Here is a 17,612-nt window from a genome sequence, read left to right as displayed (position 1 = left end):
TGTGAAGGTTTGTGACAGGATTTCAGCAGACAGCCTGAGTGGGAAGGAGTTAATGAATGTCAGTGCCTCAGTCAGTTCCAGAGTAAGACCTGACATAAACCCTACTGAAATGATTGGATGTCTTCCAGCAAATTGGAGGGTTTATCTACTAAAATGGGACGGTATTCAGTTGTTTATATTGTTTGTAGCATACTGTTAATTACAATATTTTTATCTTTGAATGATATCAATGATCATATTTATCCAAAATGTCTGTAGCCTTCCTGTGAGAGAAATCTTTCAATCCTGAAACTTCCTGTCCTGTAAACAGCTAGTACTAAATTGTGACAGCCTGATGGCAACTTGTGTTTTTCTGCTTCACTCTGTTTAGCTGGAAGATAAGTGAGACAAGAAAATTAAAAGTAATGAAGATGTGAGGCAGCCAAAAGAGCTCAGATTTTCAGATCATAAATGTAAAGGTGTACAGACATACTGATATACACCTGTGTGCATACAGACATCTCTAAAGAGTGGCAGGCTTGATTCTGACCCAGAATTTGACTTATAGCTGGGAAACAGGAGTTCAGCTGAAACAGACATCGGAGGTTACATTAACTCAATAAAAAATGTAGGGCCTAACTCAAAAAATCCAGCATCTTTTAACAGAAGTCAAGTGGTTTTCTCATTTGTCTGGCCAGCTTCTATCAAGTTCATTACTGTCTCTTGATTAAATCTTTTCTAATGATTTCTGCCTGAATGAGAAGCAGAGGAATGGTGGCCACCAATCACTCCCTAGACAGGCTCTGACAGCAGGGTACACGACTAATTTCTGTTCAGCTGGATCTCTTTAATTCTTCCTAACTGTAAGGAAAAGGGTTCCATCAGCAACAGATATCCTAAGGGTGTAAATTCTGGGGGAAACTTCTGCTATGTTATAGCTGGCAGTAATTAGAAGGCTGGAAAAACTGTTGGAAGTTTGTCAGGAATACATATAACAGTGAAAGAAGGGAACCAGTGTAATAATGCCAAACATTTCAGTTGTCACAGCCCATTTGTCTCACAGAATTTGTTTATCTAGAGGAGAACAAAATGCACCTTTTGCCTCTTTGGTGTTTTTTCTCTAACTGGAGTTTAGGAACAGCTTGGTCTCACCTGAAAATGAGTGATGGGCACCTTTTGGCCTGGGTAGAGTGACCTACAGGAAGAGTACCCTGGTAGGAGCAATAGTTATAAAACCTTTATGATGCAATCCAACTTCCAGTCAAAGTTATAAGCACATTTTCATTCTATGCAGAGGATTCTGTTGTGTCCCAGCCCTGGCATGGTGCTCATGCCTGTACCTGACCCTGCCCTTTGCCCACCTCTGCAGGCTCAGGTGCCCCTGCTCCAGTCTGGAGGTGGATTTGGGTCTGTCCATCCCAGGACCCAAAGGATTCATCCTTCTCCAGGCAAGGAGGGGGAAAGGGGAGCAGCTCCTGGAGCAAACCTGTGCTCACAGAAATTGGAACCTGCTGCCCTTCCCTCACTTGGCCTTCCAGGTAGGAGGCAGGGAAAGTTATTCCTTTCTCCCCAGCCACTTTTCATTTCTTATTTTTCTCTTTTATCTACTTTTTCTCATGAGGCTGATTGTAAATGTTGTCTTTTCTGACAGAGAACTGGGCTGCTCTGGGCGAGATAACAAACACATGCTCTTTCTGCCACTTTCCTTATATAAAATAACTTTTCTTATTCTATTTGCTTTGCTGCCAGTTCTTATCTGGAATTTGGAGCATAAACCAGGGCTGTCTTTCTCCAGGACCACTAAGTAATATAATGTCTGGTAAATTGTGAGGATTTTTATTTTGTTCTGAATTTTATGATGGTTCAAAATAGATTTGGTAAGTATTCATACCCTATAGAAAAGTCAGAAACAAAAGCTGCTTATCTTTGTCATTTCTGGCTGCTATGTTGACTTGTTTAAAGTGTTGTCTTTCCCTTCCTCATTGAAAATTGGCTTTTTCTGGTAATACTGGTGTGGGTCAAGGTCTGATCCAAAGTTTACTGCTGTTAGTGTTACCAAAACTTCTGCTGTCATCGAGTGTTATTTGTATTTATAATAATAATGAATAACATGTAAACACTGCACACAAAACTGCTCAAGAGAATACTTTTCACAGATTAGGGCAGGGTTTATTGTTCTGTCTTTGAATCTCCTGATGTCTTCCATTGCTAAAGATCCATCCAGTGGATCCATCAGGACACTCCTGTCCTGTTGCTGCTGTGGTGCTTGGCTCCTGGAGCCCTGAATTCCTGGTTGGCTGGGGAGCAAGAGGACAGCAGGACAGCAGGACAGCAGGACAGGGGGATCTGGGGGATCTGGGGGCAGCTGAGCCCAGCTGGGGCAGGAGGAGCTGGCTGGGGCAATTAACAGCTGCCCTTCTGGAGCTGTGTCAGAGGAGCCCTGGCTGCTCAGGAAGGGCTCTGTACTGCTCCAGAATGCCAATGGAATTATTCATCTGAAAATCCATTTTAAGTGCTGCCTCCAGTTGGGGTTTCCATGGAGACTGCTGACCCTGTAGGAACAAGGCAGGCTGGGGAAGCAGCCCCTGTCTGGGAATGGCTGTGCTGGGATGGAAACACAGCAGATCCCAGCTGTGCCTGGCTGGGGCAGGCTCTGTCCAGGTGGGAAGGGTTTGGGGATCAATTGTTTCCTTCTCCAGATAAACCCTTCATGGCTGCACCCCTGCAGGTTGTGAGACAGCAGAGAAAATAAGCTGGGGAGCAGTGGCAGGAGGCATTCCAGCAAAGCCTGCCTCGAGCCAAGGGTGGACAACAGGGCCTGGCCAGTTCCCACAGAACCCTGCTGGCCTGGAGAGCTAAAGGGTGAAATAACCTCAGTTATGGGAGTAGAAACACCTGTGCCCTTTGCATGGAGCTGAGAGCAGAGAATGGCTCCCTTGAGAGGCAAATAATAATTACTATTACTTATTGTTAGGAATTCAAAGGAGCTACTTCTCCGTTTGTGCCCTTGTTCTGTGTGCAGGGGGGAAATTCCCTCTGTAGGAACTGGCATCTAGGAACCCCCAAATCCCCTTGTTCTGTCTGTGAGAGACATAAATACCTGCTGTAGGAACTGGCATCTAGGAGCCCCCAAATCCCCTTGTTCTGTCTGTGAGGGAAATAAATACCTGCTGTAGGAACTGGCATCTAGGAACCCCCAAATCCCCTTGTTCTGTCTGTGAGGGAAATAAATACCTGCTGTAGGAACTGGCACCTAGGAGCCCCCAAATCCCTCCCATGCCAGGTTCAGAGCAGGAAAGGAAACAAGGCAGCCAGAGGTGGTGTTCAGCCAGCAGCTGCCCTCCAGACACCCAGCCAGCCCAGGAGGAAGCAAGAACATGAGCCAAAGAGTGGAGGGCAGGTAAGGGCCAGGAGCAGAGCCCTCAGGTGGGCTGGGGTCAGCTCTGGCTGCTGCAGAATTCAGCCAGAACAGCCTCAGGTGGGCTGGGGTCAGCGCTGGCTGCTGCAGAATTCAGCCAGAACAGCCTCAGGTGGGCTGGGGTCAGCTCTGGCTGCTGCAGAATTCAGCCAGAACAGCCTCAGGTGGGCTGGGGTCAGCGCTGGCTGCTGCAGAATTCAGCCAGAACAGCCTCAGGTGGCCCCAGCCCTGTAATTTAATTGGTGCTAATTCACAGCACTTCAGGATCTGCTTCCCAGTGTCAGGAGAGGGTGTTTTGAGAAGAACTCCTGGCCAAGGATGGATTTCTGTACGTGAGTGTTTACAAATGAGCTGCTTACCCCCTGTGCCTTAGAGATGGCCTCAAATTCTGTTTTTCACAGCACCTCAGTCCCCCAGCCAGGCAGAGCAGTGCCCTGAACCCGTGTTACAGGAGAAAAGGAAAATGCAGATTGCAGAAAAGGACATTTACAGTGTCTGGGGTAAGTTCTGGCAAGAGCAGGTAAGAAAGGCCTGAGGAGTTAAATGAGCTGAAAAGGTATTTATGGGAAGGGAAGGGAAGTAATCAGCTTAACAGAACGAAGAGGGGAGCAAGACCTGTGAACATATTTGATTTCCAGGAACAGAGCCCAGCTGCCTGTCACATCCCAGACAAACACAGTTTGACTTGCAACTGCTTTCATTTTCTAAAAGCCACCATCTGTAGGGAGAGAAAGCAGAAGGTCGAAGTGGAGGTAACATAACCTTTTCCCTATGCCAGTCCCCAAAAATTAATCCTGCAAAAGCAGCAACCTGTAGACCATGCAGGAGGCAATTGCCTGCATTTTGTGACATCTGTTCTAGTCTCACCTGAATAGATAATGCAGGATAGGTGAAACAGAGAACTTAGGGGAATGGCTGCAAGTGACGAAAAAGCAAATTGTTCTGAGAGGATTGTGGGAGGCACCTAGTGGTGGTGATGCACTTAAAGAATGTTAATTGCCAAGTAGATAACTGGAATTTGAGACTTTGAAATGTGCTTATTTTTAAAGGTGAGGAAAGGTCAGCTCTGAGTTCTTCCCTTCTCGCTGGGAAGGTGCAATGTCTCACAAATTACAGCGCGCAGAAAGAAAGCAGAGCTGAGCTGTTTTGTGCTTCCCAGTGTGCATTTCTTGTGGTGTCATTACCGAGGCTGTTATCTGAAAAAATAGCTCTATTAAATGGAAAGCTCTGATGTGGAGGAAGCAGATTATCTCTCTTTCCTTGTTAAATCACTGCACTGATGCACAGCCAGAAGGGACTGTGTTTTTCCTGCAGTTAGATGTTCGCAGGACCAAACATTTTCCTAATGAGAAGACATTATTAGCAGTTGCTGTGCACAGGGTTTTGTTGTTGGTCATTACGAGTTGTGCACAACGTGGGGCTGCAGGGAGGTGTCCAGGGAGCTTGCAGACACAGGCTGCTGTGGATTCAAAGAGAAATTATTCGTTGCAGTGGCTTTTTTGAAGTCATGGCACAACCGTTATCCTTTCTGTCCACCGAAATGCTCCTAAGTGGCTCCCCTGGTTTTTGCTTTATTCTGCATTTTCCTCCAGAACATTATGGGCATGAACTAAAGCTAGGGTTCTGCAATGGCAGAGTTGCTAGTTGTGCTGCAGTTTTGGTGTGGTTTGGTTTGGGTTTTTCTGTCTTGGACTGTTCTATGCTTTAGGCTCTGTTTGTGAGTAGATATCAGCAAAAGCTTAGCTTGGAGGATGCTTAAAGGACACATTCAGTGCCCAATCAAGCCTGATTTTATTCAGTAACAACAGAAAACAACAGGGATGAGAGAAAATGTCAGTTTTGCCTCTGGAGTAGGTGACTGAGCAGCCTAAAGCAGCTCTGGGGAGCTTCCAGCAGAGCGGGGCTGGGTGCGGAGCCAGGGCAGGGCTCAGACACCCCCTGGGACCCCCTGACTCTGCCCTGTGTCAGCACCTGGGCAGAATGCTGATGTCAGTGGCACAGTTAGTGCTGTAATCATCCTTGACAAGATGAAATATGGCCTCTGCATTCCAAGAACATATGGGATTATTGAGAAGGAAAATGGTGTGAACAAGGGCAATTATAGCAATAACTATCCATGACACACTACATGGAGCCAGCCAAGCATAACACAGATATAATGAAAATATTTTTAAAGGCAAACATGATGTAAGCCAGTGCCAAAATGATCTAATTTATTATTCTGTCAGGAATGATAAATGTTAATAACCTCTGTGTTTCACAAAATAGCAAGAAAGCTTTCTTTTATGTATGACTTGTTACGTGGCTTTAAAGGAGACAAAGGGAAGAAGGTTTATTGAAAGAGGATGAAAAACCTTTCTCATCTAAATTCTAATCTTTAATTTTTCAGCATATAATTGCTCCAGTTATTTCTGCACACCTCATCACATCTGCACACCTATGCAGCACAGAGGAGGCAGCCTGTTCACAGCACAGAACCAGCTCTGACCTTGGGAAGGAGCTGCAGGGCTGCATCCCAGGGAGGGAGCTGAGGAGATGCAGATGTGACGTTTCTGGACTTGCACTGTCATTTTCAGGTAAGAGTAATAAAGCTTTCATACAATGAGCATTATTTTAGATTATTTTAGAACCCTTCCTTCTGACCTGCTGTGAACTGAAACCAGTCCAGAGGCAGAACCTTGCACTGGGGCAAGACCTGGCCTGGCTCTGCATGGAGTGCCAGGGGTTCTCTCTCTGCTGGGGAGGTTCAGTGCAGGCATCCTCCATAAAGAAATATAAAATACAAAGTTTGACAGAAGTATTGCCTGCACATCAGCAGGTGTCTCACAGGATGGGTAATTGCTCTGATGGATAATTGCAACAACAGCACTGACAGGGAACCTTCATTGTCAGGCTGCTGTTTACAGCCCATGTCAAAAGAATCATTCCAACAAATACAAAGTCCTTTTAGGAAATTAAGATTTCTTATTTATTTGAGGGAGGAAAAAACAACAAAATGAAATTATTTTACTAATTACTGGCAAAGTCGTTCTTGCTACATTACCTATTTTTAAAACTCACATTTCATTCAATTAAGATTTCATACTGTTGACAAAATGATGATGTCCAAAAAAAAAATATTGTAATAGCTGCTATATACAAGCCCATAAATAAACTGTGAGATTTTCAAGCTTCAAAGACTGAGGACAGAAAGAGATTGTTTAAAGATTCATCTGAGCATTTCTTATCAGGACATTTGCTGCACTCAGTACCAAGAAAAACACTTTGAATCAAGCAAAAAGAATGGACTCGATGGCAAGGGAACACATTTGCACCTGGTGGGGATTTCCACCAGTTTGGCAAAACCAGAAGCAGCCCCATCCCAAACTCAGTGCTCCAGCCCCAGGGGCCAAGAGCAGCTGGAACTGCCCCAGCCAGAGGGGAATGGGGACACAGGGGTGGCAGTGCTCCCTGACCACCCTGCTGCCCCAGGCCAAAGGATAAAACAAACACCTTTTTGGGGAGCAATTCAGAACCAGAGCACACCTGCAGGAAAAGCTGAGGTGGCCCTTTGTGCAGTGTCACTGCTGTGTCTCTGTTTGGGGATTTTTCCAAAGGGAGGTCACAAAATGACCAATACAGCACAGGAGGACATGCAGGTAATGAGAATTGTGCAGAGGGGAATGCTCTTAAAAATAAAGATTTAAAAAAAAAAAAAAAAAAAAAAAGAGAAAAGCTTTCATATGCTGTCTGGTTCATTCACAGAACTTTCCTCCTTAAAGGCACTTCACAGCAGCACTAAAGCAGAAGCTCCTCAATGCTGAGCAGAGGCTGAGAGCACAGGAGAGACTGCAGAGCCCTGTTTGCAGGAGAGCAGGCTGCAGGAAACAAGGCACAGGGTTATTTGCAGGCTGGCTGTCTTCACAGTACATCAGTGTGTTACATCCTCAGGGCAGGAGTTCAGTGTCTCAAAGTGACCAGTGGAAGGAGCAGGGTCAGTCACAGTGCCAGCTGGAAGCCACAGGGAGGTTGCAGAATGCACTCAAAGCAGGGCAATAATTGAATTATTTGTAGGGCAATGTGTCAGCAGACACAGAGCAGCAACAGAGGTGCTGGGGCTGCTCTAGGACACCCACAGCCAGCTTTTCCTCTGTGATAACATGGCAAAAGGAGGAGATAAATGCTAACAGGCCACATGCAGGAGAGGTACAGCTCACAGGTGCTGCTCCTGTGTTCATCAGCCTTGCCCATCCACATCCACTTTGGGAGTGGGTAGTGGAACTGCTCCTCCCTCAAGTGCTGGCCTCCTTGTAGCATTTAGATAAACACCATAATATGTATTTTGAATCAACTTCACTCTGATAATTCTGCAAGGTAAAAAAATGTAAACAGAGAGAGCACAGCGAGTCTGGAATAGTCTCATTACAACATCACAACGGGAAGCATTTCATTTTGGAGCATAAAAACCCATCTTTTCAGAGGTATGTTGCTTTCCCTCAGTTGTGGGAGCTGGAATGATTCAGGGAGCAATAAGCCCTTCTTGCATACCTACTGTTTTCATCATTGCTGGCAAAACCATCCAGTGTATATTTGTGCTGGCCATTTTTACAGATATTGCTAATAGTGCTAGACTGTGTTACAGTTTGGAAGGCAAGCAGCCAGGGCTATTTACTCAACAAAACAACATGGCAATTCCCCATTCATTAGGCAGTGATTTAAACCCCAGTTTTCTGCTGTTGCTGGCAGTGAGGAGCAGCTGGTGGACGTGGGGTGGAGGTCCTGGATGTGTGGCTGGGTTTTCTCTGAGGAGCTGCTGCTCCTGTCACACTGCTGATAAATCAATGCGGTTTGCTGAATTGCTGCTTTTATCCCAGGTGTGCAGCTTGGTGGGGGCTGTGCCTGGCCTGTTCCCAGTCATCTGGAAAATAAAATAGTATAGAAAATCAATTTATTTATTTTGCCAAGCAACTCTTGCCTGGATGAAATAAAAGCTTGAAAGCATCTATTTACATTACAGAGTTGTCACAGGGCGTTGAGAGCATGTGCCATAAGGATTCTTAAACAGTTATTGCCAGGATCTGGGGTGATTGGCAACCATCACTTAATGACACCTATCACCTCAGATGGCTGGCTCTTTATTAAAACAAATGTCTTCTGTCTCAAGACAGTCTAAGGAGAGCTGGAAAAGGATATTCACCTGTTGGCTTAGCAGAAAGAAAGCCCCACCAGAGAGCCACCATCACCAGAGCAATACATTGCCAAAATGCTGCCAGAATGCAGAAATCCATTGCAGTTGGTGGGAATAGCCCCACTGAAGCACATCCAGAGCTCACAAAGCTGTTTGCTTCTATTTGATGGTTTCCCAGAAAGCAGAGTTTTGTCCTTTGCTTTCAAAACAGATATTAAAGCTGCAACTTCATGCTTGCTGGTTCCACCTGTCTGCACCTTGCATTAGGCTGGTACTAAAAATACCCATGGGCCTGCTCTGTTCTTTCCCACAGAATTTAATGGGGAACACTCTGAAACACAGTAGGGGAAAAAAAGGAGCAATACTTACAATGTCTGAATTGAAGGGCTTCACATTGATGTTGCGTGTTGAACTGCTGGTGAGGGACCAGACCTTGGTTTTGTGCTTGAAGGCAGCTCTAACCTTTGGCAAAAACAGTGAAACCAGCTGAAAGAGCTGTGTTTATTTTCACAGGTGCAGCCTGCAATCATTTCCCCTCTTTCCTCCCTCCACACAAATGTCACTGCACTATTAAACAACAAATCCACCCCTACACTTTTCTTTGTCTTCATGGACTTTTCCCTGGGACACTTTCCCATTTTCTGGCTGAACACAGAGCCCCAGGCAGGCAGGCTCTCCCTGGGCAGACCCAGCTGCCAGCCTGCTGAGAACTGAGCCCCCAAAAGGTGCTGGATGGAAATCCCTGGAGAGGGAGCAATGTTCTCCACCACGGGAAAGCCAGCTGCAGAAAGGACAGATGGTGAGACTGCTCAAGGACTGAGCCTGGAAGTGGCTGCTGTGGAGATCAAGGACATCTTGGCCCCTTCTCCTGTGGTTCTTTATAACACCAGTGCATTCTGTCTGGGGGCACTGGAATAAAGCTCTTTCTCACCCAGCCACTTCTATACCCAGTCTAGGGATGTTTCTTTACAATGCCTGAGTTTTACTTAGAGAGAAATTCTCCTCTGAAAGGATTCCTGCTGTTTAGCTAAAGGAGTGTTTTAGATATGCACAGCCTGGGAAGGAGCCAGTAGGACCTGCTCTCCAAAAATGACAGCTCACATCAGCCGTGTGGATTTTGAGGATAAAAATTCTGAAAAGTTTCTGAATTTAATTTCTCATGAGGTTCCAGAAAAAATAACAGCAATTCAAATATTTGTATTTGTTATAAAACATTTGAAACTTGAAGATTTCTAAGCCTGGGGGAGAATAGAATAAAGAAATATTTTCCTCCCTACCTTTAACCTGCCTGTTTAATTTTAGTTGATTTCAACAACGATCAAGAGTTCTACTGTCAGACCTGCCTCTCCAAACTGATTTTGGCAGAGATCACATCGGTGAATGGGTTGGCAAATATTAATAAACAATAATTTCTCCCCAGAAGAGCTGGAGTGCTGCTGTTGCAGAGGAAGCAGCAGCAGTCATGGGGCAGGGCTCCTGATGAGCACTGAGGATGAAGATCTGAGCAGAGCCAAAGCTGCCAGGGTCTCCAGTGGGCACTGCCCTGGCAGGTCTGCAAATGGCTCTCACAAAAACCATTTCTTCCAGCACTACTTGTTGCTGGGCATTCTCTGCTGTCTGCCATGGGAGGAGAGGATGCTGCAAGCCAAATTTACATCAGCCTTGTCTTGGCTTTATCCCAGCTGCTCTAATCCAAAAAGATGCCTCAGTCCCCTACGAACACCTGAACTTCCTGCCAAGAAAAATACCTGGAATATCTTCTGCTCAGTATGGCTTCCCATTAAGGACGGCATGAGCAACATCCTGGAGTATGTTTTGCTGAGAATAATATTTATTTTCCTCCCTGGGGCTGCAGCTGTACCAGAGCCCCCAGTGGGCACTGCCAGAGCGAGTCCTGCTCCCAGTTCTGAAGCATCCTCTCCTCCCAGGGCAGTCCTGCCTGCTCAGCCCCTCCAGGACAGCTTCCTCCTGACTCTGCAACTGCCCCTCTCATCTTGGCTCTGTCTTTCAAACCTGCCTCTAATTAAATGCTAATTAAAACAAACGTCAAGCATGGGCAAAAATGCTGCAAGTCACAGAGCCAGAAGAGTCACGGATTAATTAAAAGGAAAAGGAAATCAGTGACATAGCAGGCAATGATAATGCAGAAAGTCTGTTCTTTGAATTTGGTAACAGCAGATTTATTAACACCATTTGGTTACATACCTCTGAGTTCAGAAGACAGTGAAACAGGAACATGAAAAATCCCTGAAAAAGGAAAAAAAGGAGAGGGGTGAGGTCTGGCTGTGAAAAATCAACTGTTTCATGCTGTGTTTGTCTCAGTAAGTACAGAGCAGGCATCAGGAGCTGGAGCCCTGTAAATATCTGAGTGCCCCAAACCAGAGTGTCCCAAGTGAAACTGGAGGAACCTGCAGCATGAGGTTACTGTGGGGCTTGTCTGGAACTATTCCTGCAAAAAAACCCTCCTAAACTTTGCTGTACTAAAGGAAAAATCTGGCTGAAAATGTGCAGAAGATCTTGTTCCATGAAGACAATAGAGCTTTTTGTTTGTGGTTGCAAAGACCAAGGAGAGGGAAATGCTCTTAGGGAAACACCAGACCAGGATTTTTCAGGTTAGAAAATCAAGGTATTAGCACCACGAGAATTTTCATGGCAGAATTTTTCTGTCTTTGGGCTTTCATTCCAATGCTAAGTGGAAAGTCCAATGCAAAGTGAAAATCCCTTTCCCTCACAAAATAAATAACTTTATTTTTCTGGCAGTAGTATTCAGCACCAAGAAGCCTGTGTCACTGTTTTTGTATCCACAGTGCTGTTTGTTTCCAAGACAAAAAAGGATTTACAGGAGATTGTTTTTCCTTCCTCTCTGTAACCACTGCTTGGGCAAGAGCTGTAACACTCCTATAGGGCTGTGCCTATACTGAAATGTCTGCTCAAAGCTGAGCAGATGTTTACATTCCTCCTTGGCCAGAGCTGCTTGTCTGGATTGCTGTGCCAGGGAGAGGAGGGCTGAGTCTCCTGCATGCAGGAGTTCTGCACAGCACAGGGAACAGCTCCACTTTTGATCTTTCCCATAAACTTCTGTTTGCTTTCATTTAGTCTCAGTAATGAAGCCTCAAATTGGCATTGAAAAATTGGCCTGGTATCTCTACAGAAGAATCCTGCCTATGGTACACAGTGCTGCAAGAATGACTTTCATTTCATTTCTGAAGCTCAGTGCTGTCTCATTTATTTAATTATTGCTACTGGAAACTCTAAGGAGGGGGATACAAGTTCTGTTCAAACAAAGACAAGCAATTACCAGCACCCTGTGCTTAGCACAGACTTAAAAGACAGAGGGAAGAACACAGGATAAAATGCAATAAACACAAACATGTGACGACACTACTAATGAGCCATTTAATTGGCTCTCAGAAGCACTTCTGCAGCCATAGATTTCCCCACCAGGTACTTACCTGCAGTGAATTAAAAACAGCAAATATATACTGAAATACTAAAGCGTGGGCATTGACAGCCAAAATGCCAAAGATCCACGAGCTCCCCAGGATTGGTAAGAGAACAGCCACGGCCTTAGCTGTGAGCCTGTGGGAGAAAAGGGAACAGGAAATTGTGGTGAGACCATTAAAGAAATGCCAGCCTCCACACCAAGGAGTTTATCCATTCTGTTCTGGCAGCAAGGCAGCGGGCAGAGCTCTTCTTTATCATAACATTCTTTTAATGGGAAAGATTTTAATTATTTTTTCATCTGTGAAAATGGGGATAACAGAACGCTGGTATCACACAGGACAAATAGAGATGGTGAGTCAGGAACCGAGGGAGCAGGGAAAGAGATCTGAGAGATGGTGACAAAAACCACGAGGGCAGTCACACCCTCAGAGGTTTGTTAGTGGGCAGCCAAATGCAGGAGCCAGAGAGCAGCGAGCTCTGCACATCACAGCCCACACACATCCACAACCTGCCCACCCTGGGAGCACCCAGGAGCTCCTCAGGCCAGGGCAAAGCATCTCTGCACAGCCACAGAGCCTCAGCAATCCCACCTTCAGGGAGAGCAGGGGAACCTGAGCTCACCCAGGACACTCACCAAGCCAGGGCAAAGCACCCCTGCACTGCCACAGAGCCTCAGCAATCGCACCTGCAGGGGAACCTGAGCTCACCAGACCATGACAAACCATCCCTGCACTGCCACAGAGACTCAGCAATTGCACCTGCAGGGGAACCTGAGCTCATCCAGAACACTCACCAGGTCATGACAAACCATCCCTGCCATCCCTGCACTGTCACAGAGCCTCAGCAATCCCACCTGCAGGGGAACCTGAGAGCACCCAGGAGCTCACCAGGCCATGACAAACCATCCCTGCCATGGGGGCACAGCCACAGAGGGTCAGCAATCGCACCTGCAGATGAACCTGAGCTCACCCAGGAGCTCCTCAGGCCATGACAAACCATCCCTGCCATCCCTGCACAGCCACAGAGCCTCAGCAATCCCACCTGCAGGGGAACCTGAGAGCACCAGACCATGGCAAACCATCCCTGCCATGGGGGGAGCCTCAGCAATCGCACCTGCAGATGAACCTGAGCTCACCCAGGACACTCACCAGACCATGACAAAGCATCCCTGCCATGGGGGCACAGCCACAGAGCCTCAGCAATCTCACCTGCAGATGAACCTGAGCTCACCCAGGAGCTCCTCAGGCCAAGACAAACCAGCAATCCCACCTGCAGATGAACCTGAGCTCACCAGGCACATTCTCAGTGCCAGCTCCCAAGGGACAGACTGCTCCTCCTGCCCAGCTGAGAGCAATTTTGGCAGGAAAGGCACAAAGAAGGGGCCAGTCCCCACTTGGAAGACGTGCCAAGGAGGAAGATCTAATCCAGCTTCCAGCACTACAAACACTCAGTGAGGTCCTGTTGTAGCCCAAGGGATTCATGCAGATTTATCAAATTCATGTGTTTAAAATACCAGTTAATTCAGTTTATGGTGCGGTTACAGATAGAGAAGCCATGGGGCAGAAAAGAAACAGGGGCAGTGAGAAACCAAAAGTCAGTCCCTGATGGCTAAAGCCATGTTTTTTAGAAATGGTCAGATTTCTATTTAGATGGGAACCTATGCAAGAAAAAAGCTGTTTCAAGGAGATTAATGTCCTATTTGTGCCTTGTGCCCCCTCGTACAGATTAAAGCACACGTTGAGAGAAATGCACAGAGCTGCCTGACAGGAGACTGCTTGTAATTACTGCAAACTCAAAACAAATTATATTTCTGTACAACACAATTCAACGAAGAAATCTTTTAATTAAACTTAGAGACAAGATGTCTTGTTCATTTCAGCGACCTGAGCACACACTTCATTATATGCTCAACTAAAAGTGTACCGTGAAGTTTATAGGGAAACCTGGGACAGGGAAGCATCTAGATTTTTTTCTGTTCTGGTTTGGGTTTTTTACTGTATTGATTCATATCTCTGTATGCTCAGCCATAAATATTTCTGCACAATTCAATCTAATTCTTCAAGGAATTTTTTCAGTCAGAAAACGAAGGAATGTCTTAAAGCTTGAGGTCCTATTTAAATTTTAAAAGGCACTTTAATTGATGCAATTTTTAAACAACTTATGCGAGTTTATTTTTGTGAATCAAAGATAGTCTGGGTTTTTTTTTTCTCTGGGTTCAGGGTTTGAACACCTGGGGATGGTTAAGGTGTTCAAACACCTGGGGATGGAGCAGGGACACCCAGGTACATCCAGACCCCAGGAGGGCTCAGGGTTCGAACACCTGGGGATGGAGCAGGGACACCTGGGAGGTTTGAACACCTGGGGATGGTTAAGGTGTCCCAACACCTGGGGACAGAGCAGGGACAACCAGACCCCAGGAGGGTTCAGGGTTTAACCCTCTGCAGCCCAAACCAGCAGGGCCTGGTACACCCACACAGCTCCACTTGTCAAACTGCCTTCACCACAAACCACCTTGTTTTCTTTTTCTCTTTTGTTCTCACACTCTCTAGTTTCATAAAATTTTCAGTTTGGAATATAATTTTCCCCCACTATTTTGTTGCCAAAAATGTTATCATCGTTTCCCTTTGAGTCAGAGCATAAAGGGCTGCATCTGATTTGTACAATAGTCAGGCAGTCAATTTTCAATATTTTCAAAACCATTCTTACAGTTTGGATTTCCAGAAGCCTTGAATATTGCAAATTACTCATATAATTTTAAAAAATCACGTTTAAATAAAGATGGCTCTTTATTAAGCCCAAAGTTCAGCACATGTGCAGCAGAATTCCACAGCTAAAATGAAAATACAATCCAGATGTGGAATTTTCCAGGCTAAAGTATTAATGTTTCATGCACACTCATTTAGAAAAGCAGCCATGCGAAGGTGAAATCCATTTCAGACTGAGGGTCAGCTCTGCCTATGATTCTCTTAAATCTCAGTAAGACTTTTTTTAAAATTTTCCCTTAGTTATTGCACAGCCATCTATGCTTACCTGTGTGGAATTTCATCCTGTGGAGGAAATTATTAATTCAAGGTGTTTATGAGCTTTACCTACCAACCAAAGCACCCGGCTCTGTGGCTCCTGGAGCTCTTTTGTCTTCTTCCACTTACCCCTCCCCTTCCTACCCTTATTCCACTCCAATCTTTCAACTTTAAAAAAGAAAACACCAACTGTAAAATGCTGCTCCAGAATGCCATTAAAGTAGCAAGGTTGAAAAAATCCTAGAAATACAAAAGTTAATGTTCCACTAGGTGCATTAATTCTGACACGCTGCACATACTTTCTCTTTTCTTTTTATTCCAGTTTTTCTTGCTACATGAATATTTTAGTAGATTAGTTCTAGTACACTAAGATATAGAGCACAGTCAAATAGATGTTTTTGGGGAAGGAATACTTCTCCATGCACGACTTATGCTGTGCAACCCCAAAAAAATCATCACTGGCATCAATGGGGCTTTATATTGTCCATAAAACTGGTGACATAAAGCAATAATTTGGGGCAGGTACTGTGGCTCAGCCCACCAGGCTTTCATAAACCTTGCTAGGAGCTTTTTTCTTGTGCCCAAACGTGTCAGAAAACAGAACAGCCATCCAAATGTCTCCTGAGTGCCTCTTCTCATGCCCTGGCAATTAACAGCCTCACAAAATTAACAGCCTCAAATTAACAGCTTCTCACATGCACTTCCAAAGCTCAGATATTGTCATTTTCTGCAGCCCAACAGCACCAGGTTTGGTGAGATTTTCTAGGTCCTGGAACTAATTCATCAGGAACACAGCAAATCCAGCACAGAAACTCCTTTTTGCCAAGTTGGTTTTTGGGGTTTTTTGTAGGTCTATACCTGTCATTACTTAGACAACTTCTGGAAAACACAGAAATGCTTAAAGTCTGGTTTAGTTTTTACATCTAGAGCACCTGGAGAAGCCTTTGGGGTGTGATTACCTGTGCAGAGCCCACCTGTGGATTCAGGCTGTGCTTTGGGGCCGCTCCCACCCTGCCCCAGCACCAAAACCCCAAAACCCCTCGGGCTGGCCCACAGAGGCTGCTGGAGCTCCAGAGCCCAAACAGGTCCTGGCAGGGCTGGGGGAGCTCCGGGAGCCCAGAGCCCGGCTCAGCCTGCAGGTCCTGGCAGCTCAGGTCACGCCCTGCAGGCGTGCCAGGTCCTGGCAGCTCAGGTAACGCCCTGCAGGTCTGCCCTGTCCTGGCAGCTCAGGTATCGCCCTGCAAGCGTGCCAGGTCCTGGCAGCTAAGGTCATGCCCTACAGATCTGCCAGGTCCTGGCAGCTCAGATCATGCCCTGCAGGCGTGCCAGGTCCTGGCAGCTCAGGTCACATCCTACAGGCGTGCCAGGTCCTGGCAGCTCAGGTAACGTCCTACAGGCGTGCCAGGTCCTGGCAGCTCAGGTAACGTCCTACAGGCGTGCCAGGTCCTGGCAGCTCAGGTAACGTCCTACAGGCGTGCCAGGTCCTGGCAGCTCAGGTCATGCCCTACAGGTGTACCAGGTCCTGGCAGCTCAGGTAACGCCCTGCAGGCGTGCCAGGTCCTGGCAGCTCAGGGGCTGTCCCACTCACTGAGCACTCGTGGCTGAGCCCCTCTGGCAGAGAGCCAGAGTCCAGTTCCTTTGAAGAGCCTCAATCAATTTTTCAGACACAGGAACAGCATTTACTCCCTTCATTAATTGCTCAGCTGTCCATTTAACATCCACTCACCCTTTCAATCTCCAGCTGAAAAAAATGGTTTCCTTCCCTTTTCCTGTTCTTAGGGTTGAATTCTATTTCCTGAGAAGTAAAACCCTCTTGAAAGAGCTTTTTTCCCATCTAAATTTCCTCAACTGGCCTTTTTCCAGTTGCTCTGGTTTCAGCACTCACCTCAGGACAGGATTTTGAAGCCTGCTGTGTGTCTGGCTGGGGGACAGGCCGGCAGGCAGCATTTGAACCCAGCTGAAATCAATCCCCAGGGGAGGGAGGTTTCTGAGCTGGATAATTACCTCAGCTGCACTGCAGCCCCGGGGTGCAGGGAGAGCAGGCTGCAGCCCCTCTGAGACAGATCCTCACTGCCAACAGCATCCAAAATCAGTGCACTCACTGCAGTTATCAGGGGCAGGAGCACAGCTGGGCGCTGCAGGGTGTGCGTCTGCAGCTGGTGTGGGACAGCCCCACTCAGCTGTGAGTGCTCCTGTCCCTGTCCCAGCTCATCCCTGCTCCTGTCCCTGTCCCCAGCTCATCCCTGCCCTGCTCCTGTCCCTGTCCCAGCTCATCCCTGCTCCTGTCCCTGTCCCCAGCTCATCCCTGCCCTGCTCCTGTCCCTGTCCCCAGCTCATTCCTGTCCCTGTCCCAGCTCATCCCTGCTCCTGTCCCTGTCCCCAGCTCATTCCTGTCCCTGTCCCAGCTCATCCCTGCTCCTGTCCCTGTCCCCAGCTCATTCCTGTCCCTGTCCCCAGCTCATCCCTGTCCTGCTCCTGTCCCTGTCCCCAGCTCATCCCTGCCCTGCTCCTGTCCCTGCCCCCAGCTCATCCCTGCTCCTGTCCCTGCCCCCAGCTCATCCCTGCTCCTGTCCCTGCCCCCAGC

At 46.8% G+C, this 17,612-nt stretch overlaps 1 protein-coding gene across 4 annotated transcripts in view; it reads right to left on the bottom strand.

Annotated features, from left to right (window-relative positions):
- Nucleotides 1-6,347: 6,347 nt before the first annotated feature.
- The window catches only part of ADGRD1 (adhesion G protein-coupled receptor D1), a 126,497-nt gene continuing 115,232 nt past the window's right edge, over nt 6,348-17,612 (bottom strand). For 3 of the 4 annotated variants that reach the window (XM_084217295.1, XM_084217297.1, XM_084217296.1), the window contains 4 exons: nt 12,017-12,143; nt 10,770-10,811; nt 8,934-9,026; nt 6,348-8,294 (listed from right to left, as the gene is read on the bottom strand). In XM_084217295.1, the coding sequence (XP_084073421.1) occupies nt 8,199-8,294; nt 8,934-9,026; nt 10,770-10,811; nt 12,017-12,143 (358 nt within the window). In that variant the 3' untranslated portion in view covers nt 6,348-8,198. Of the gene's footprint in view, nt 8,295-8,933; nt 9,027-10,769; nt 10,812-12,016; nt 12,144-17,612 lie in introns of those variants that run through there. The other variant, XR_014616587.1, reaches the window with a different exon arrangement.

The sequence above is a fragment of the Fringilla coelebs genome (assembly GCF_963513975.1).
Source record: "Fringilla coelebs genome assembly, chromosome: 17".
Lineage (NCBI taxonomy): Eukaryota > Metazoa > Chordata > Aves > Passeriformes > Fringillidae > Fringilla > Fringilla coelebs.
The sequence above is the reverse complement of the archived record's forward strand: the minus strand, read 5'-3'. Positions and strand labels throughout refer to the sequence as shown.